A 22,296-nucleotide genomic window follows, 5' to 3' on the forward strand; every position below is an offset into this window, starting at 1 on the left:
AATTTAGCAATTATTAGCAATATAGTAAAATTATTATACAATTGAGTATTTATATTAGTTGTTTATAATATCAATATTCATACATTTTTAATTGAGTTTATCATTTCAATATTAAAACTATATAGTATATATCGTTAATATATTTAATAACAAAAGAAACTATATTTAATGAGAAATTAATTATAAGATAGCTTTATTCAAAACTATTCTTTCTAATTGTATAAAATAGCAATATTAATAAGTACGTTAAAAATGAAAATGTGTATAAGAGAGGTATAGAAGAAATCGCACTAAACAATAAATATTTTTGGTCCCAGGTAGCATCGATAAAAGCAAAGGGCATCTGTCCATAGAATAGAATTGCAAGTATTCTACCAAGAAGTAAGAAGCACACCCATCCACCGTTCAACGCCTTCTACTAATACTTCTCCTTTCTCTTTCCCAAACACAAATCACTCTTCTCTTCTAATTCTTATCACACCACTCCCCTCTTTAATCATGCAACGCTCTCACTCTTTCCCTCTCTAGAGACCTCGCCCTGCCATGTCATCACAAACCGCGCCCACGGAGGCGCCGGAGCCTTATACGCCGCTTCTCCGCTCCCGCACCGATGCCGGCCGAGGTCCCGCCCCCGCGCTGGCGCTCCTTCTCGGCCGCGCCGGCCGCCGTGGCCCATCCATGCTGGTACGTGAGACGGCGGCGCGTGAGCTCGAGGAGCGCCGCGCTGACTGGGGCTACTCCAAGCCGGTGGTGGCGCTCGACATGTCGTGGAACATGGCCTTCGTGGTCGTCTCGGCGGCTATGCTCGCATGCACCACCTCCGAGCACCCGACCACGCCGATCCGCGTGTGGATCGTTGGGTACGCGCTGCAGTGCCTCGTGCACGTGTTGCTCGTGTGGCTCGAGTACCGGCGCCGGAGCCGGAGGGACTCTCGCAGCGGCAGCCAGAGGGCGCGGGACGTGGAGAGCGACGCCGGCAGCGGCGACGATGACGACTACAGTGACGACGGAGATGGGAGCTCTGGCAACACGTCTCGCTCCAGGTGCGTTCAGTTCAATTCAATTTTGTTCATATTGAGCTGAATTGTTCTTTTGGTTTCGATGTTATCTGAGTGGGTTCAGTTCAATTCAACTTGATTGTAGTGTTCTTTAGTCAGTAAATTTGTTAATTTATTTTGAATTTTTTGGATGCTAGGGTTTTAAGTTTTAATTTCGAACTTGTTTTCATTTTATATTTAACTAATCTAATATTTGATAGAAACATAACATGTCTTACCTGTATCCTAATGTTTCAATTTTTTTTATATACACAGTGTATCAGTTAGCTGTACCTGTACCTTTGAAACATTAACAACTTAAGATTTAAGGGGACTTGGTTTTTGGGATGGAATAATCTCTTTAATTCAGTAGAGTAGTGTTCAATCCTTATTTCCACTTTTCATTCATTAATTTAAGTTCAGCTCAAGTTTTGGATGGATTGGTGTTTTGTAAGAGATAAGATCATTTTTGGGCTTGCACTTGACAACATAAGCGTATAGTATAGTTGTTTAGGTGTCATGGATTTCTTGAAGATATTGAAGCATGTTATAGTTATGTAAATTAAGTTCTTTCAACATTAATTGATACAGGAGTGAGCAAGATAGCCAATCGGATGTGGCTTTCCTTCATAGTGTACTATGCTATACATGTTCTTTTAGATTTTACTGCGACTTTTTTACTGCTTTGCATATTACTTGTAGGTTTACAGATATGATTGCAATTAATATTCATTATTTTCCCCCTTGTATCAGCTTTCTGGTATAAAATTTTCTGTATTCTTGCGATTGTTTATTCTTGTGGTTATTTACTAATGTGATAGATTCATCTTTGGACCTAATTAATGTGATAGAGGAATAGTTGTTCTTTCTGCTAAAGGCTTTTAAGTATATAAAGTTTCCAAGACTTCATGGGTAGTTAAGAAATGGTATAAATTGCAGTCACTATAATGTTGTTGACTAAATAAGGGTTAGTCTTGATAGTTGATAAAAAGATTGTTAGTATATGTCTGGTAATATTGAAAGAATTTATGGTTTGATCTAGGCTTCAGTAAATGTTATTCTTCTGTAGATATTTTTGGCACATAAGCTTTACCTCAGATTGTGTACTGTAATGTGAGGACTTACCGCAGTCCACAGGACAGGACTATCATATCTTTGAGAAAAGGAAACAAGATATCTGTTCTTATCCCAAATACCTTGGCTGATGAAGCATGTTAATCTGCTATAGCCTTATATAATGTTTGCTTATTATATTTTACTTGATACTTCTCTGGATTGTACTATATAATTAAGTTTGGTTGACACTGATTTTGATTATTTAAAAAACAGATTCGCAAAACGATGTGAGTCGTTAAATACCGGGGTTTCATTCCTTTGGTGGATAGTGGGCTTTTATTGGGTTGTCTCTGGTGGCGATATACTTCTGCAAGATGCCCCACGATTGTACTGGTAAGCCTTTATTTCTAACATCTAAAATAATGTTTGTATATTAATTTTAATATTCTGATATCTATCTATACATGTAGAGTCACATATACAGATGATATTTGCTATTTGTTCAGGTGCCTGAACAATGCATATACATATGAGATCATTTTTCATTTATTTCTTTTGAGGAACAGAAGGATGGAGATTCCTTTGGGTACCTATTGTTTTTAAGAGGGTACTAGCTCCCATAGCAATTAGTGACTAATATTTAGCCATATTTTACACATTTTTTTAATTTTTTTTATTAAATGCTCATTGTGGACATTCATAAATATATCACTATGGTCTTTCAAATACAAGTGATGCCATCAAATTGGTCGTAAAAGGCTAAAATTGATTTCATTATTTGCTATTGATGGATTAATTTGATGTCCCCAATAAATGGAGAACAAATGAGATGCTGCGTGTAGTTGTGTGGACTGTGGAGGATCAAAATGGGCATTTACTGTATTCCACTTTTGAAAATAAGATAAGCTTTAGTTGTGCTGTATCCTTCTTCTCATGCAGCCATGTGTTTTTTCATATTATGTAGTGATTTGTGTTTCAAACTTTTATATCAAATTTCTTTTTGTCTCTTTAGTTATTCAATCAAAGGACATCTTTAGTTTTTTTATTTATTATCAAAACCCAATTTTTCCTATCAACATTAAGTGTAATGAAGAAACCATTTTTTTTCAGTTAGTTTTTGGGGTTAAGTTAGGCCCAAACTCACATTCTAAGAGTTTCAAATACATTTTATATTGTATTTTATTTTTTCTTGCCTATAAAATAATCTTTTAATTAAACCTATATTTTCTTAAAATATATGTTGAAGTTATATATTTTTGCATATATTCATAAATATCCATGCAATGTATGAATACTTGCTAATTCTTTTTATTTGATAAATTGTTTGCTGAATTTTGTAACATTACTGACAAAAAAAATCTGTTTTTTGTAATTCTACAGGTTGGCTGTTGTCTTTCTGGCATTTGATGTCTTTTTTGCCATCTTTTGTGTTGTCTTGGCATGCTTGATTGGCATTGCTCTCTGTTGTTGTTTGCCCTGCATCATTGCTATTCTCTATGCTGTTGCAGGACAGGTATGAACGAAAAATATTTTAGACTGACTAAAATATTTCAAAATAGTGAACCTTCTAATGTTTCTCCTATTGTTTCGGGATGACATAGGAAGGTGCGTCAGAAGCAGATCTTAGCATGCTTCCGAAATACAAATTTCGAATATTAAGTGATGTGGATAAACCTAGTGGTGGAGCTGGATCAATGGTTCCCATAGAAACCAGCAGTGCTTACTTGGAAAATGAACGAACACTTCTACTCGAGGATGCGGTATGCTCTTCTCAAAATGCAATTTATTTTTGTCTGATGTTCATCACTTCTATGAAATAGAAACTGATAATTCTCTGATTTTCTATTTTGGTCAATGCACAAAGATTTATACCGTGGCTTCTTGTGTTCATTTGTGTGAATCTGGTTAACCAGGAGGGAAAATAATAAATGCAATTTCTACAACTAGTACTGAAATTGTTGTTGCCAACTTCAAATAGTAGTTTCGTGGTTTCTTACTTTGGTCCCATATTCATGAGCTAATTTCTATAATCCTTGATATTTTACAAATTTGTGAAATAATTGATAGAGGTTCAAAGTTTGCGTTAAACATCTGAACTGGTGATATTATATTTTTTTCCCTTCCAAATTTAATATGTTAAGTTTAGAAGGTCCAAAGAGGTTACAACCTAGTACCTGGGTTAAAAAATGATTTATATGAAATAAAATAATTTATTCATTACCATGCACTACTATGAATGAAGTCTGAGAAAATCGAAAGAAACTATATTTGCATTTTATTCTCCACGCATAATGGCCCATGAAGCATTCAACTGGATCTCATTGAAAGTAAATGGAAAAATGCTTATCTTTAGCTGCTTTTATGGTGCACTTCTTTTGCTCTATTCTGAGTTCTTTTGGCAGTAAAGGAGGGGAGAAAAGAAGTGTACACTTTGACGCTAATTATAGATGAAATCACCAAGCAAATAATAATAATGAAACAAAAGGGTTAGCTAAGGAGGCTCTTATTAGGTGCTACTTATTTGTGTAGATAGTTTTAATGAAGATATTGCTAAACTATTCTTGAGGAACCTAGTTGAAAATGTATGTAGGCCTGAGCTCTTCTAGTATGTTGCTTCGTAGTCTAAACTCAATTATTATGATTTTTTATTTAATGCAAGATTCGTGCTTGAATATGTTCCTCTACAATAAATTATTTCCATTAGAAAAAAATCACTTGACTTTAGATTAGAACGCTTCATTTGTGGACTGTAAAAACAGTCTGCTATAATTCAACTTTTGATTTTCAGGAGTCTATTTTATTATTATCTGCTGTTGTTGCTTTTCAGGAATGTTGTATATGCCTCTGTTCATACGAGGATGGAGCAGAGCTGCATGCTCTTCCCTGCAACCATCATTTCCATTCGTCGTGCATTGTGAAATGGCTGAAGATGAATGCAACTTGTCCTCTCTGCAAGTACAATATTCTCAAGGGAAACGAACAAGTGTGACAGAAAACGAAGAACCTACCAAGTCCCAACTGGGTGTTTCAACAACTGTTGTGTAATATGTATATATAATTTCAAGACAAGAAAGAGTTTACTTCCCTACTCGCTGGGTTTTGATGGTTGTTTCGTTTAGCTGTTTCTGTAGAGAAAAGATATATAGAGCATTTATTGACGAATAAGTTAGCAACTGTAGTCTACTTAGAATTATTTCGTCCTTTGTTAGATTCAGAGATGTCCAATTTGTAGGTTGTTCATTTCTTTTCTGACGGAAACTGGATTGTTTCATTTGCTACTGGTTGAGTAATCGTAGGCTTTATTAAGTTGATTGTGTTACATTAATCCATCTATGTATCTTGTTTATTTATGGACTATGGTATGAACTTTCTTATTTTAAGATGTGAGTTTCTTGATTACGCTATGAAAACTACAGAAAGAATGCCCCCCATAGAATTTTAAGTATCAAAATGAGAGGGAAAAGTTTCTCATTTGATCCAATAAAGGAAAAGCAAACAGTTTATCCAGTCATTATAAACAGGATAGAGGTTTGGCACAAAAGGTTTGTTCATTTTTATCATGTAACTGCTGAATATGCAATCAAAGAAGTTGGTTCATGGCTTACCTCACTTAAGATTCTAAATTATAAAGTTGTGATGATTGTTAATGTGGAAAACAAGCAAGGTTCCCTTCAAACTAGCAACTTGGAGAGCTGCGCAATTGAGTCACACAAATTTGGTCAAACCTCAAAAAATTTACGTCATCTTTATATATGATTTCACCATAATGTGTTAGACTTTATTGCTTGTTTGGTCAAACTTATTTAATGCAGTCCATTATTATATTATAAGCAACCGTCTATGAATACTTGAAATATTTAATAAATATCATAATTAATATATCATATTTGAAGTATTAAAACATATACTATATTTATTTAATTTAATAAATAAAGAATTTACCAGGTATGCACTATTACTTTGTCAATCAATTAAAAATAATTATTTGTATTATTTTTAGGTTAAATGTAATTGTGATTTTAGTGTTTCAATGTAATTATGTTTTGTTACTTATGTCCCTTATGCATGTGCATAGAGCTACAAAATCTAAAAATAAATTAATGATGATGTAATGCTAATTTTGTAAAATTAGTATTTTTATTTATTTATTTATTATTATTTTTTGTTTGTGTAAAATAACTTAGAATAAAGATTATTTTTTTAAAAAAAAAAAGTATTAGATTAAATTAGATTTTGATAGAGGATTATACTCAAATGTTATATGATACTAATTTTGTGTCAAATTCAAGTGTATTTTAATTATATTTTTATTTATAAAATACTAACTTTTAAAAAAAATAATAAACAAGTTTACATGTACTTACTAGTTAAGGGTGAGAATAGGCCAAGTGAGTCCAGGCTTGGAAAGGCCTAAGCCTAGCCTACGATGAATTTTTAAGACATGAGTCTGACCTATAGCCCGCCTTTTTAAAAGCGTGGACTGATAGCCTTTTTAAAAGTCTTCTTCACATTAAATCTTTAATATTCATTTCTCTAGAGTAGAAAGTAATAGGAAAGTTAAAGAAAAAGAAAACCTCAACCGGAATAGGAATAAGAAAGCCAATAAAAATAATGAGGAATATAAATGGACACATGACTCACATCTAAATTGTAATTAAAGTTTTACTTGATTATAGGAATAGAAGTTATGAAGTAATCTAGTTTCAAAAAAAAATTAATTGTACCCAAAAAATAATATAAGTATATATTGGTACCTAAAAAATAATATATATATATATATATATATATATATATATAGGTCGGCCTATCAGGCTTATAAGACTTTTTAATAAGCCTAAGCCTGATCTATTTAATTTATGTAGGTCACGTCGTAGGCCCCTGTAAGTCCTGACCTATTTCCACTCCTATTAGTAGTTGATCCAATCCAAATCAATATGTTGGTGAACAATTTGTTTGAATTAGATATTACAAGAAATTTTTTTAAAAAAAATAATCGAATTCAACCGGAAGAAATTTGGTTTTGTTGGGTCATGGGATTGATGAAACCAATCCAACCTAATTCATGAATGAATACTCTTAAAATAAATAAATAAATAATGATAAATTCATGAATATCCCTAAAATAAATAAATAAATAATTATAGAAAAACGACCAAACGATCCTTACGAAAATTTCTCATTTCACAGGATTAGGAACATCTTATCCCGGTTTGCATCAAAACCTATAACCAAACACCCATAACTCTCTCTGTACATAAACCCTACAAAAACACACGCAAACCTAATCCCGCACTGTGCTTCTCATTCTCTTCTAAAAACGCCGCAGTCTCTTCTCTCTCAGAAACCCTAATGGCAGAGCGCGGAGGTGGCGAACGTGGCGGCGACCGTGGCGGTTTCGGACGCGGCTTCGGCGGGCGAGGGCGCGGAGGCGACAGGGGCCGCGGCCGGCGTAGAGGTCCCCGCCGCGAGGAGGAGGAGAAGTGGGTCCCGGTGACTAAGCTGGGACGCCTGGTGAAGGAAGGAAGAATCCGAAGCCTGGAGCAGATCTACCTCCACTCGCTGCCCATCAAAGAGCACCAGATCATCGACACGCTGGTGGGCCCCACCCTGAAGGACGAGGTGATGAAGATCACGCCGGTTCAGAAGCAGACCCGGGCCGGGCAGAGAACCCGTTTCAAGGCCTTCGTGGTCGTCGGCGACAACAACGGCCACGTGGGTCTAGGCGTGAAGTGCAGCAAGGAAGTGGCCACCGCAATTCGTGGCGCGATTATTCTCGCGAAGCTTTCGGTTATTCCCGTGAGGAGGGGTTACTGGGGGAACAAGATTGGGAAGCCCCACACCGTTCCGTGCAAGGTTACCGGGAAGTGTGGGTCCGTTACCGTTAGGATGGTTCCCGCGCCTAGGGGTTCCGGGATTGTGGCGGCTAGGGTTCCCAAGAAGGTGCTGCAGTTTGCTGGTATTGATGATGTTTTCACCTCCTCCAGGGGATCCACCAAGACCCTTGGCAACTTCGTTAAGGTTTGTTTTTGGTATTCTTACAAGTTTGCTGCTTTTGACATTTTCAACTATCATGAAAATTTTTATGGACGAATTAAGGTTGTAATTCCAATGTCACAATTAATTTAAGCTTTTTATGTAAATTATTAATTTTAAATTTAGGGACGAACTGTTGATGCTTTAACAGTTGCAATTGTGGAGTCCAATCTTTAATTTACCCTTTGTCTTTCATTTTTTTTGTGGCCTTTTGTGTATGAATGTATTTGAACAATCTACCAATTTTGTCTCCAAAGTGCTACTGTTTCTTGATTCTTCTAAGTTGTTTATAAGGTAATAGAACTATTTAAGTAATTTTCAAAATATTCAGTATTGAATATTCATCACTTAGTACCTATGTTATTTTACTTAATATGTGTTAGTCTATGGTGTTTTTGCTGCAATTGATGGCATTCAACATGTATCATCACTTGTGTGATTTGTTACTTGTGTATGTGTGTTTATGTGGATGATCTTTTGTTAGAGAGGCTAATGTGTATTTGTGTGCATGATCCTTTGGTGGAGAGGCTAATGTTCATGAAAGAATTGCTATGATGTTGTTTTTAGTACCCATAATAATGATGATGCTTTGTATTATTTACAGGCTACTTTTGATTGCTTGATGAAAACCTATGGATTCCTGACACCAGAATTCTGGAAGGAGACTCGCTTCTCCAAATCTCCATTCCAAGAGTACACAGATCTATTGGCAAAACCAACAGGGAAGACTCTAATCTTGGAGGAGGAAAGGGTGGATGCTTGATTTGCTAGTTTTGGTTTTATGGATGTTTTAGAGACATTGTTATTTACCTTTGTTGGTTCTGTGCTTTACTTTTGGTTTTGATAGACGGTGGTATGTCTCTGTATGGATTTTGATTGTTTCAAGTTTTAATTTAATTGACTGTAGTTTTGAATACACCATAGTTTTCTACCTGTTTTATTTGGTTGTTGCAGCTAAGTGACAGATTGCAGAGAGGAGCAAATGAGTTTCTGCGATGCCCTTTCAAGCTTTTCAGTAGAAATACAGTATAAATATAAATAATGATTTCAGTTAAAAGTTATTTTTTCAAAAAAATGAAGAACCGCTTAAAACAATGTAATGCTTACACGAGATAAGCTAATAAAATGATAAATATTTACACATAAAAATGAGATAGGGTAATGTTGTCCTTTTAGTAAATTATATATTGTAGAGAAAACTTGTATGAAAAAATTATAATATTATATTATTGTTATTATTTTTTGTTCATTATAATATATATAAGAAATAATTTCTGTTGAAAGTAGTGATTAGTCTTAATTGGAGATCTTAAACACGTAAAATAAGTATTTTTCTCTTAACACAATTAATTTTATATCCAAAAGGTAACATAAATTTGAACTCTAAATCACACAAGTACTATTACTATGATAGGTAACAAATAATATTTTAGATAAATCACAAAAAATACTCATGTTTTCTGATGGGGAAAACGTTATATATATAGACCGCACTAAAACTTTTCTTTCCTTGCTAACTTTCACCCAAAAACCATGGAATAATTTCTAAAATCTGCATTTTCCGTTCTTTTACTTTCTTTTTGTTGTTTTTTACACCAAACCAAGTCTGATGTCTAGAGTACAGAAACACCTTCATGAATCATAAAATTCTCGCAAGCATAACTATGGCACTACCTCTCGAGTTAGGCGTGGTGATTAAGTAAAATAAATGGTGACTAAAAGATTAATACCCATAATAATCACAGTTTATTTAGGATTTAATAATTCACTTCGACAGCAACCTACTACAATAATCACACTTTATAACATAACCCCAGATCTTGACGTTAATTTTTTTCAAAAATGATAATTATTAAAAAAATTAGCACAACACAAAACCAATCTGAAATACTGATCACTGAATACACCCTATTAAGAATTCTTGACGAATATGTGGTTGCCTAGAATAACCCAATAAAATATAAATCACTAAATTAATTGTACAAAACTCGTAAAGGATCAGATGAACAATCACAGTAATTCCCTTTATCCTGCATCATAACGCTGGAGACTATGTAAGTCTATGTTAGGAGCACATAGTATCAATAATTAGAGCCTTAAATTAGGAGCCAAGAGAATTCGTCGTTTAAGCTATCCATTGAGTCACCAATATGCACAGAACGTCTGTATGCAAACTAAGCATCGTGCTTCTGTTCCTCCAACATAAGCAAAAGTTCATCCTGGTGTACAATCTTTGCCTTTTTTCCTTTCTCCAAGACCAAAACTCCTTCTGCTACCCTTTCATCTTCAACTTGAAGCTCAGGCATTAAGTTTCTGTCTACCGTAGTTGAGTTACATAAGTCCACCGAACTGCACTTCTGAAATGTGAAGTTCGGACTCAAGCAGCTTCGAATGAAAGTGTCTGAGGTCTCTGCATATACATAGTTAGCTGAAGGAATGGTTACAGTTTCATTATTTGCAGGATCATAACATTGAATCCCCAATTCAGAATGAATTTTTTCTTTAAGGGAAGCCATCTTATGCTTCTCGCCGTGCACTAGTATAACATGCTTCGGGGAGAGAAAATTTACAAGATCCATTATCCCTTTAGAATCCGTGTGAGGACTAAAAGCCAACTGATGAATCTGTCAATTTAAGACGAATCAAAGTTATTCCAGAAAGGCAGAAACTAAATGAACTGACTCAATTCCCTTCAATGCCAATTTGTACAATATATTTCTCAATTAAAAATTTATATAGAATGTAGGCTTTACTACATGCCTTTCTTGATTTTGGATATTCAAGCTTTTCAAGACCTGAAAAACAATAATTTAAACAGAATTGCAATGTCTGCTTTTATTTCTAAAACACAAGTTTTCAAAACAACTCGTGACAAATGGAGGAACATCAGTGGGTGACAGCGATACAAGCATTAGTTGAAGTGGAACATGGACTTAAAATCAGTTTATAAGCATTACCCACTATACCAATATCAACTCAAGCAGACAAGGATAGAGTTTGTTTTTTTTTTTTTGGAAGGCAAAATTAGGAATATTATTAATAAACTAAACAGTACCAGAGGTACTGAAGATAGCAATTACAAGGCACTAGGTGCCACCTTCCAAAAACAGAAATAACAAAACCCCAACAGAGCCCCACACAAAGGACACCAATACAGATATCATTTAACCAAGGGCCTCCACAAGATTGGTAGACCAGTGGTTTCAGTTGTAGACTTGAGTCATTTCAGAAGCAAACTCATCACATCAAACACCAAACTCAGGAAGTTAGACTAATGTAATGATAATCTGTGAAAGTCAAGATGTTTATGTTCCTGCTTTCAATATACTTATCATATTATTTTAATCACTAAGCGGCTTTATTTACTATTTTACATGTACATTTTGCTAACGCCTTTCCCAACCCAGGTAGAACATGTATAAGCTGAAGTTCATAAAAATACTGAATTAAAAGTAGATATATGTACCTGGCAACGCACATCTATTTTTGTATTAGGATCCAGGTCAACTTTGTCATGCTTATCTGACATTAATTTATGACCTATTGTTCCAGGCACACAATACCTACAAGGGTAACAAAGTAACAGATTAGCAGAACAGAACTGGTATGTGAGTACATCAAAATAGAATAGATCACTTACACTTATTTTTTGGGTACTATTTATACATATTTTTTCTTAAAAAGAAAAAGAGAACTATGGAAGAGAAAGTAAAAGGAATGGGTAAGGAAAGCCTCTCCATGAACACAGTATATGTTGGGACATAGTGTACAATGCAGAAAGGCAAGGCCATGAAATAAAAAACTATACATAAGAGAACAAACCAAAATTCATAGTTACTTCACTTGTAACTGGTAACCATCATCTTCCATATTTTTTATGGCAGCATTATGTGCTGCCACCATCCACCATTAATAAAATTGCACTCAAGTAGAACCAGAGTGTCGTGTTTATTTTGTCACCAATCTTTCCCTTGTGCTTCTTTCCCTCCACAATTTTCTGTCACTGTTTTTTCATTTTTTACTTGTTTATTTATTTTACTAAAACCCTTTGCTTTCCATAAATAGTGAATTATTATGTTTTCTGTTCTAATTTTCTTTACTTAAATACGAGCTTCAGTAACTTACAATATATTATAGAAATTGAAATCCACATTTTGATTTATTTATTGAAATGAAGCAAAGAGGCATTGGATTTTGATTTGTCAAGCATAACAAGCAACAAAGTAAGAATTTTGATAGTCTCTAAACATTGGTTTGAGGAGTTGCAAAAAGCATGCTCTAATGGGGAAAATTTCAATCCCTAATTCAACTTTAAATTCTAAAACCTCACCTAGGCTCGCCTCATCAAGAATCAACCAGCCAATGAACCTAGACCCAAGAGATTAAACAAAATATGTTGGTATATTAACCATTCAATAATAAACGGTGATCAAATACATCCAATTCATTAACTTTTTGGGTGGATTTAATTGTTGGTTTCCTACACGTGCAGCTATCACCAATGTATTAATCCTAAACTTTATCCAAAAGAGAAAACTGTACCAAATTGATTAAGTTTTAGACAAACGTGATATTTATCATTAGAGGACAGTACTAAAATAGTTTGATATCCATACACTTTTCAACGTGACTTCTAATTGTGGGAAACATTAATCTGCATTTTGCTCATCATGCTATCAAATGGAAAATGTAAAGAGAAAGGAAGAAAAGAAAGAGAAGAAATGTAATGTAAAAACAGAAAGAGAAGAATAGGGGTGTACCCAGGCAAACTGACAAGGTTATTTTCTGACACTGCCCAGTGCTTAAAAACTTCAACTGAAAATCCACCGCTTAACATCCCAGGAGTGGCGAAAAGAACACAAGGGCCAGGAGCATCTATCATAGACCTTTCAAATTTTTGAACTGTAACATGCAAACCAGATGAATGAGGCATCAAACTTATCAAATGACACACATCCATGCACAAAATTAATTTCTATATGTTTTCTCATGAAATTTTCAATATGGATAGGTTTGAATAAGTTTGCTGTTCAAAAATAGATCTAATATACGCCATATCAGCAAAATTTCAAATATTTTGACATGATACTCCATTAGGACTTCTAGTTTTTTTACTTCCAACTTTTACCAACTGACCTTGAAACCTCAATATATAAGTTTGATTAGAGACGAAAGATAAATGCCTAACATAATAACGGTCACAATTTTCTCAATATTCTTCAACTTGCCCATCAAAGTTTAAGGACACAGAATCATTATATAATATATATTATTATAACACAATGAAAAGAAAAAATCTCACCAAAAATAGACAAATTGCCTTTTTCTTTTTTAACAAATTAAAATTTAGAGTAAATTACAGCAACACCCCCTGAGGTTTCTGGAAACTACACCTAAACCCCCTGCTTTTTTTACCATTACAGCAACCACCCTTATTAGGGTTCACAATGTAATGTTTTGCAAACAATTAAGGGGGGTTATGTAATGTATGAGGGGCGTCAATGTAATGCTCTTCAAACAATTAGGGGGTTTAGTGTAGGTGAAAAAATGGGATATTATGCATATTTTCAAGAAACCTTAGGGAGTGTTACTATAATTTACTCTAAAATTTATCAAAAAAAAAAGAACTACATACACAAATGTGAGTGGGTATATGAATGCATAATGATGCAAAACAGAAATTTTGACAAGATATAAAAAAATATTGAAATTACCATTCTTAAAATCAAAAGCATTATGTTTAGAGTATGTATCTTTAATCTTCTGCCTTGTCCAACGAATAAGCATCTTGTAATATGCATTAGCTTGGATTGTTAAACCTGGAAAAAAAATATTCAAAAGCAGCTACTAGTTAATTTAATAAAAGCACAGATACCTCAAGAAGTTACAAAACTAAGCCGCATTGTATTATCTTAATCTGATTGTTTTGCACAGGACAAGGGAAATTATTCTGCACAAGCATACATAGAGTGTAGCACAAGAGGCTTTCGTTTAAAGAATAAAGCATAATTAAATCCATACCATGATCCTAATAGACATTTCCTTACTCCTACCTATTGTATGTCTTTTTAAATAGTTTATTTGACATAATTGTAAATTTGCAATTATGTTATTATAATTGTCTTCTAAAGCAGAAAAAATTAAATGAAAGATCATTATAATTACAGAATTTGACAATGATAACTTTTCATTCGTTTGGTAGGGGCAGAATGATAACTTGTGTGTAAATTTGAAATCATGTTATTATACATTGAAAGTTATCATTATAATGACAATAATATGTTTTAGAATATCTAAGAACTAGGGGTAGAATGGTGCATGACATAATAATCCCTAAACTAACAAAAGGTATCCTAATCTATCATACACCATTCCCTCCCTTAAAATATTTTGCTCGTCTTCTAACAATATGTACCGATCAAAACAAATTTCTATTTTTGCAATTTCTATAGAATCACTGAATCAGAATGCACAAATTTCCATAATAAATCATTCAGGGAGCTTTCATCAAAGGAATCGTCAACCTTCTCCACTGACCCTCGCTGATTCCACTAGGTCTACCGCTAAAGATCCAACCCTATGTCCGTATCATCTCCATTTTCTGATTCACCTGAAACTGCCCCACTCATCAAAGCTTGTTGATTCTTCTTATTTCAGCTTCTCTCAGCTCCCTTCATGATTTTTGGATTTCTCTCTCTAGCTCTAATTCTCTTCTCCAGTTTTCAAAAGACTCCATCTTTTATTGAACCATGAGATCCTAGGATCGTGGGAGGAGCTCTAATACCAATTAATAGCATCCAATCAAAATTAGAATTTACTACTCCACGTATTTGTGAGACCTGTGCCCACCCTCTCAATCTTTTCTTGGTGTCTAAAACTTATTGTGTATACACTATCATACTCTGTCATCTCTCCATCTCAAAGTAACTAACAAACCGAGGTCAGCTCACATTTTGTTCGGGCTCTGTAGAAGCTCTGGAACATTTCTATCTTAATTTTTCTAATTTTGTTAGTTTGAGAGTAAGGAATCCATGATTATGATCTTTTAACTGAGGTTTATCTCTTTTTCTGTATTAAAATGGCTACTTCTTATCAACACACTGTTAAAAGAACCTTACATACGGATATTCCTTTAATGTTTCGATTTTAAAAACAAGATAAGCCCCTACACCAAAATTTCTGGGCAGGATTTAAGAATGTGACAAGGCAAAAAACATGTGATGATATTTGGCATAATTGAGTATATCTTTGAAAAAGGAACACTAACAACCTCAGTCCGGGTCCGTTAAGCCTCATGGCAGTTTTCAAACAAATTTGTGTGCTGTGCAGTGTGGAAGACAATTCCTTATTTAATGTATTTATTGTACATACTTAGCTTTACACAAATAAGTGTAAAGCTTAGGAAATAAGAGAAAATCTTGTTTTCCAAATGGGAAAGATTACCCTGAAATGATTATGTATAGTTTATATATGCAAAATAATAGAAGAAATGAAGAATATTGAGTCAAAGTTACAAGCTGATACAAACCTGCTGAGAAGTAGATAGGAACCTTCAAATTCATGCGTTCCCAGTAGTCTTCCAACAAAATGCATAGTTCCTAGATCTAGATATTGTAAGTTGCAACAACTTGGTAAATATAAGACTAGCATTACATATAAATGAAGGTTTTGAAAATTAAACTGATAATTTTAATCAGCAATTTGAGTGTTTTGCAGTTTATTAATCTAACCTTGGTCAAATTGGTTTTTAAAATTATGTTTTTAAATATATATATATATATATATATATATATATATATATATATAAACGGATAAAAAGCTTGTTTGGGACAGCTTAAATTGTAGGAAATTATTATTTATTTTTCAAAAGATCTCCCGAAAAGCAGGAAAAAAATAAGATTATTTGTTCAAAATAAGTTTAACCAAACACACACTTAGAATTTATAAGTGAAATAGTTGCCTGTACTTCACTCATTAGCTATAACAAGTGGAAAGATAAATTACAATCAGTGAGATGAATGGCGATCTTAATGAGAATACCTGAGCTCTTCCAAGTGCAAATGTTGGAATAAGCACCTTTCCTCCACAAGATACACATTTATGAACCTAAATCATTTAATTTGAAACTTAGTACCCAACATAAGAATAACTGTGGATCAGGTTCATTTTGAGAAACAAAAGCCGAAAATTAAAAGAAAAAATAATATAACTTGATGCTGACCCAAGAACACAGCATGTAACTATCCTGTTTTTTTTTTTTTTCTTTCAAAAAAAGACAAGAAGTCCTCATTAAAAACAAAAGTAACACTACAGCTATCAACACATCTAACATAGAAATTAATGATGATAAATTTTATTGCATAAAATATTTTAATTTGTAAACTATTAGTTTTAGCAAATGTCTATATCTGTATTATTTGATTACAATTAGCATTATTAGGGATATCATTTTGCAGTTATTGTTGTCAGTATAAATATACATGCTTGGGGTCAACATTTGACACATAATTACCATACATAATATGGTATCAATAGTTTAGGGTTTGATTCACACCAATATATACATGCTCGTCTAGCCAATATAGGTCGGTCAACAAGCCCAATCTAGTAACACTAAATTTTTTTCCTAAAACCGTAAGAGTCCTAATATTCTATTCCAATCAAATGTTAATGCACCAAATAGGAGCATAAATAGCACTCATCCACAAGACCTTGCCTTTTTTCACTTCAGTCAAAACCTCTTAATCTAATAAATAAAAATTGGTCCACACTGAGTACAAATCAAGGATTCTCCAAAAACACTAAATAGCCCAATTCGAATATAACCAATGACAGGTCAATGTAAAATGTAAACAGAAAAAGTATGACAAGATTAGCTGAAAAGAAAGGACTGAGAAAATGAGAGAAAGAAAACAAGACACCAAATTACATATGCAGCATTGCATCAGTTCTACAAAGTGTTGCAAATACATACAGCTTTAAGGAATTCCCTCTCTCGAGCATATCTTGAATCACGTATTGTAGTCGCATATGTGGATCTGAAATGAATTTTTTCAGAATCATATAAAAATGTATCCAAGAAAATCTGGCTTATAACTTCAAGCAGTAAATCTAAAATAGGATTCATGCATTTAAAACCCGATTGAACCATTAATCAATAGGAAGATAAAAAACTATGATAACATAGATGAAATGTTACTGTGCCTTGTTATCATGACACAAATGTAGAATGTATATTCAAAACTATGCACTGTACCAATCTATCAAATTGTATGTGAGATAGGCAGTTAGGCACAAAATCCTTCATCCAAACTATTAGCAATTAACAGAGAGCTGTTTATGTTGGGAGTACACTCTTAAGACATTAGCCTAAAGATTAAAAAATTTCACTAATTTGGTTTACATTTGATATTGGACCTGCAACTCGTTCCTGTACAATTTAAATGGTGCCTCTCTAGCACTAAGGAAAATTTTACCAAAATAGCCATAAGACCAATGTTGCTTTATAATGATACCTTTTGAAAATTATATCATGCAACTAATGCAGTATTGGAAATTATAATAATAAAATGCTTTTGGCCTCAAAATAGTAATAGTGAAAAAAGGAAATAATAATTGATCACATGACCTCTTGGTCATGTAAGGTTTGTGTTGAGATTAAATGACATAACTGAAAATCTATGAGCTAGCTTTTGGGGTTGAGGTAGGACCAAGCCCACATTCTAAGAGTTTTATACTATTCAAGGACCAACATCCCAAAATTTTAGGCTATTAGGTGCTAGCCAAGGAATGAGATTAATGGTAATGTATGCAGGTAAATAGTCCATGAAAAGTAAGTTCAAAATTCAAAATTCAAAATTATTGTAGAAAATTAGCAATAAACAAGCAAGAAAAGATCATTTATCACCCTCGCTACAATATTGATAACTGTTATAAGGTACATTTATACAACCGACTATGTTCTTACTCAGTTATAAGAAGGTCAAGTTGTAGTCGATCAATTTGATAACTGATATATGCAGGTAAATAGTCCATGAAAAGTAAGTTCAAAATTCAAAATTATTGTAGAAAATTAGCAATAAACAAGCAAGAAAAGATCAGTTATCACCCTCACTACAATATTGATAACTGTTATAAGGTACATTTATACAACCGACTATGCTCTTACTCAGTTATAAGAAGGTCAAGTCGTAGTCGATCAATTTGAGCTGCTCCAAGGTGTCTATCTGGTGTCATATTATAGTCTCCTGTATAAACCATTTCTGCGTCTCCCACTTTTGCATAGAACATTGCAGCTCCAATAACCTTCGCATAAAATATGATTAATGGCAAGCTTAAGTACTAAAACATTGCAGTTCTAAGGCATTGAAAGAACAAAAATATACTCTAACGATACAGATACAGATTACATAGGAAAAGTGAACCTAAAAGTGAAAAAAAAGGTCAAATACATGATGAAATAAAATGATAAATTATGTTACAGGGAATGTTACATCACCTCGCATGATTGATAAAGCTAAGGTAGGGCTATCATGAATGATATATTACAGAATCAGTTTTGGTATGGCTAGAAGAAAGGACAAGCTTCAATTTGATGCTTAACTATAAGATTTGGAATCATGTATACGATGGAAGTGGAATAGATATTCATAGAAGGATAACTTTAGAGACCATTCCACAATACTGAAGGATAACTTAAGAATGGATTATGTAATTAATATCTTTTCAGGAATTATTGCCTTGTAGCATACTGTGTCAGTCTCCCGTTAAGGTATTTTTTTTTTGGAAGGCAAAAATATATATATTATTAATATGAATCATAGCAGTACCAGGGGTACTGGTGAAGTATACATGAATACAAGACACTTAGTGTGTCGCCTTCCAACATAAACAAATACCCAACATTAATCCCACTACATAGGATAAATATACCCAGCCCATATTAACTAAAATATTCCACAAGGTTAGAAGAGCATTGAAAGAAATACTAAAGTTTTTCTCTCTGGTCTTTAACCATGACCATTTGAGGAATAAAGCATCATCCATCACTTTAGAAGGTTGAAAGTGATTGCCCTCAAATACCAATTGGTTCCTATGCTGCCATATGGAGCTAGTCAATGCTACCCACCATCTCCCGTTAAGGTATGCCATAGGAGAAATAGAGTAAAGGCCAAATTGTCGTGAACATGTCTCTGTTAATGAGTCTTTGTAAGAGATGGAGAGAGAGATACTTCATACTAGTTAGTTAGGCAGTTATACTTGCATAAATAGGAAATAGGAAGGAAAAACAATCAGTTTATATATTAAGACTTCCATTTTTTTTTTTTGATCAACAAAGATAATTATATATATATAAAGAAGTACCAGAGGTACAAACATTACAAGTAAGAGTTGTCAAGCATATGGTTCCAAATCAGACTAAAGACAGTCTGAAAGGGAACCAAACTGAGTAAATGGCCATGAATTGACAGCCAGAGATATACTATATCCTATATCCTATCCAAAGCATACTCTAAGATTAGAAGACCATTGATTATAATGTATTACAAAATGTGGCTCGAAATTTCTGAGCCAAGACCACAACAGAAACAGTGCATCGTCCAGCAATTTGTTGGCATTGAGTGTGCCATTAGAGAAAAGTAAGTTGTTCCTCTGCTTCCAAATTGTCCAAGTCAAGGCCAGCCACCAACACCTCCATCTAGTAGCCCCTATTCCAGCAGCCCTGCCAAGTGTATGTTGAAGGAAATGCATCCTGGGATTTTCTGGTAGAGCCGCGATGGTGTCAACCCAAGATAATGACTCCCACCAGATATGAATAATTTTACTGCACTGGAAGAATAAGTGCCCTGCAGTTTCCTCACTGGTCCTGCAGAATGGGCACAAGCAATCACTCATTTCAACTTGTCGTCTTCTCAGATTTGTCTTTGTTGGCAATCTATCTCAAATTAATCTCCAAGCAAAAACTGAAATTTTCTTTGGGACCTTTAATTTCCATAGCTCCGCAAAAACTCCATCATCACTGGCCTCTATGATTTCCCCTTGCAGCAGATTATACGCGCTTTGTGTCGAATAGATGCCGCTTGGCTCAGCTTTCCAAACCCACTCATCTCTTCTACATGGGTGAACTGTCTTGCCCTCAATATCATTTAAAAAGCTGTCAGCATTGATAACCTCACTGTCAAATAATGATCTCCTCCACCTAAAGTCCCATTCCCACCCAGAATCCGTGTGCACTCCCACTTGCTGTATAAGATGGTTTTGCTGATTGGAAATGGAATATAGTCTTGGATACTTTGCTACTAGAGATATGTCATCATTAATCCAAATATCCTCCCAAAATTTTATCCTATCACCGCAGCCAACCCTCCACGATAATCCATTTTAGTTTTCACCATTGCAAATTAGTAAAATGTTAATATAGTCCTTAAGCCCTAAGCCCTAATATTGAATGCTACCAGACATTCAACCTTTGCTAGTCCTTAAGCCCTAAAATTGAATGCTACCAGACACATCCATCTAGATTCTAGAACTTTGAGAAGGCTACCTCTTGCAGATGTTCAAATGGATTACCATACACTTTCATTTTATTCTGATTACTATAATAAAGATTTGATTTTCCAATTTTTCAGCATCTTATTTTCTTTCATCTTACAACCAAAAAAACGAAATAAGAACTTTAATGGGGAAAATTATCACCAAGACACTAACACATCTGAAGTTATACTTTTTGCTGAAAATGAAATATGACTTCAGAGATGAATCATAAGCCTTACATGTCCTGCATAATAGGCACGTATCTGCAGGTCTTTCTCTACTTGTACAGTCTGCCTCAGATCAACAGCAATAACTGCACAGGGAATCAAATTAAATTACAATTTTTATAATAGTGATACAAAATTGAGATGTAATGTCAGAAGCATGGTGGTTTTCGATGGAAACCTACTGTGTTCAAAATTTCAAAACAAACACTAAAATACCGATAAGTATAGCAGAATCTTTTTAATGAATCAGTGTTAAAATGCACACAAAAAATGTAAAATCATGTAATTGAAATCTACCAACATTTATCAATTAAAAAAACTTAGATGAAACATTTATATATCCCAAAAAAAAATACTTTTTCTTCATTTAAAATCCCTGACACAACAGCTGCACACAATTTCAACTTAACCCCTGACACAAAAAAAGGATCCAACATTACCTTTCTTCATGCACTCAGCAATTTGATCAGAAGAGAATAGCTCTTCCTCCCCCCGGCGATCAACCATCACTTTCCGATAGTCTTCCAACATTAAAGGAGCCAAAGCTTTTGTCGGGTACTGCTTAAAATCAAATAAAACTCAAGTTAAATTTACTGGTGTAAAACTATGACCTGGAAGCCTATGCTTAAGGACCTGTTTAGTTTGAGAAAACAAAATGACACCTTTCCTTCCTATTTTCAACATTTTAAATATATTTTCAAAAATTTGTTTTCTGATTTTTGGTTAAATTATAATTTTGGTCCCTAGACTTGCTTTTTTGTGGAACTCCACAAACCATTTCATATGTTCAGGCAAACATTTCATCAAACACGTAGCAGGATAGGGACTCACCGTCATGTAAACCGGTCCGTTATACCCCAAAACTTCAGTGAAGTAAGCTAAAGCACCAACGTGATCCAAGTGACTGCCCCATTTTGCAAACAACAACGCAACATCAAATACTAACAACAACAACAACAACAATAATAATAATAATAATAATAGACACATACAAGTGAGTGATGATGATGCAAGAGAGGGCAGAGTTGAGATCTCTACTGGGGGAGATGCGGGTGAAATCAGGGTAACGACGATGATCCAAGTAGCCCATGTGCATTCCGCAATCGAACATGATTCGCTTGGCGTTGATGGTTACCACCACGCAGCTCTTGCCAACTTCTTGACCAGCGCCTGCAAACAAACCAAGTAAGTGTGAGATTGCTGAATGCGCTAGCACCATAGGGAGAGGAAAAACAGAAAAAGGAATGAGGGAATACCCAGCACGAGCGTTTCAATCGCCATGGATGCTAGCGGCAACAACAACGTACACCACCAGAAAGAAGGGGCGCCAACACAACACTTGTTTCCTGATGCATAAACAAAATAAACTTTATATTATTTTCACCCAAATTTAATTTTACTTTTCGTTG

General features: G+C 34.2%; 3 protein-coding genes across 4 annotated transcripts; 2 read left to right on the top strand and 1 right to left on the bottom strand.

The window, feature by feature from the left end:
- Positions 1-271: 271 nt before the first annotated feature.
- Positions 272-5,412, top strand: LOC100808028 (E3 ubiquitin protein ligase RIE1). The gene is made up of 5 exons (XM_003518564.5): positions 272-1,043; positions 2,367-2,486; positions 3,474-3,606; positions 3,695-3,853; positions 4,921-5,412. Exons 1-5 carry the CDS (start codon positions 544-546, stop codon positions 5,080-5,082), a joined length of 1,074 nt encoding a protein of 357 aa, XP_003518612.1. The 5' UTR covers positions 272-543; the 3' UTR covers positions 5,083-5,412.
- A 1,851-nt stretch (positions 5,413-7,263) lies between these two features.
- Positions 7,264-9,042, top strand: LOC100809096 (40S ribosomal protein S2-4). Its single transcript, XM_006574752.4, has 2 exons — positions 7,264-8,111; positions 8,731-9,042. Exons 1-2 carry the CDS (start codon positions 7,443-7,445, stop codon positions 8,887-8,889), a joined length of 828 nt encoding a protein of 275 aa, XP_006574815.1. The 5' UTR covers positions 7,264-7,442; the 3' UTR covers positions 8,890-9,042.
- Positions 9,043-10,005: 963 nt separating this feature from the next.
- Positions 10,006-22,285, bottom strand: LOC100814997 (cleavage and polyadenylation specificity factor subunit 3-II). Of its 2 annotated transcripts, XR_005889467.1 has the most exons (14): positions 22,144-22,285; positions 21,880-22,057; positions 21,719-21,791; positions 21,328-21,445; positions 20,900-20,973; positions 18,295-18,431; positions 17,101-17,164; positions 16,167-16,232; positions 15,655-15,724; positions 13,841-13,945; positions 12,887-13,028; positions 12,457-12,494; positions 11,593-11,689; positions 10,712-10,750 (listed from the first exon to the last, which is right to left on the bottom strand). XR_005889467.1 is itself a non-coding variant. In XM_006574753.3 (13 exons), the coding sequence occupies exons 1-13, from the start codon at positions 22,166-22,168 to the stop codon at positions 10,301-10,303; spliced, it is 1,599 nt and encodes a 532-aa protein (XP_006574816.1). In that variant the 5' UTR covers positions 22,169-22,285; the 3' UTR covers positions 10,006-10,300. The 2 variants fall into 2 exon arrangements, 1 of the variants encoding a protein (XP_006574816.1); XM_006574753.3 differs by lacking the exon at positions 12,457-12,494 and having other exon boundaries at positions 10,006-10,750.
- Between the last annotated feature and the right edge of the window lie 11 nt (positions 22,286-22,296).

This window comes from Glycine max, chromosome 2, assembly GCF_000004515.6.
Source record: "Glycine max cultivar Williams 82 chromosome 2, Glycine_max_v4.0, whole genome shotgun sequence".
NCBI lineage: Eukaryota > Viridiplantae > Streptophyta > Magnoliopsida > Fabales > Fabaceae > Glycine > Glycine max.

Bases quoted from the DNA above. Each gene is read 5' to 3' on its own strand.
- LOC100808028 (XM_003518564.5), top strand. From the start codon at position 544: ATGTCATCACAAACCGCGCCCACGGAGGCGCCGGAGCCTTATACGCCG. The intron at 1,044-2,366 runs GTGCGTTCAGTT...TTTAAAAAACAG, and splicing joins GGCAACACGTCTCGCTCCAG to ATTCGCAAAACGATGTGAGT. The intron at 2,487-3,473 runs GTAAGCCTTTAT...GTAATTCTACAG, and splicing joins GATGCCCCACGATTGTACTG to GTTGGCTGTTGTCTTTCTGG.
- LOC100809096 (XM_006574752.4), top strand. From the start codon at position 7,443: ATGGCAGAGCGCGGAGGTGGCGAACGTGGCGGCGACCGTGGCGGTTTC. The intron at 8,112-8,730 runs GTTTGTTTTTGG...TATTATTTACAG, and splicing joins CCCTTGGCAACTTCGTTAAG to GCTACTTTTGATTGCTTGAT.
- LOC100814997 (XM_006574753.3), bottom strand. From the start codon at position 22,168: ATGGCGATTGAAACGCTCGTGCTGG. The intron at 21,446-21,718 runs GTGAGTCCCTAT...GATTTTAAGCAG, and splicing joins ACGGACCGGTTTACATGACG to TACCCGACAAAAGCTTTGGC. The intron at 13,946-15,654 runs GTTTGTATCAGC...TTTTTTTTCCAG, and splicing joins TCCTATCTACTTCTCAGCAG to GTTTAACAATCCAAGCTAAT.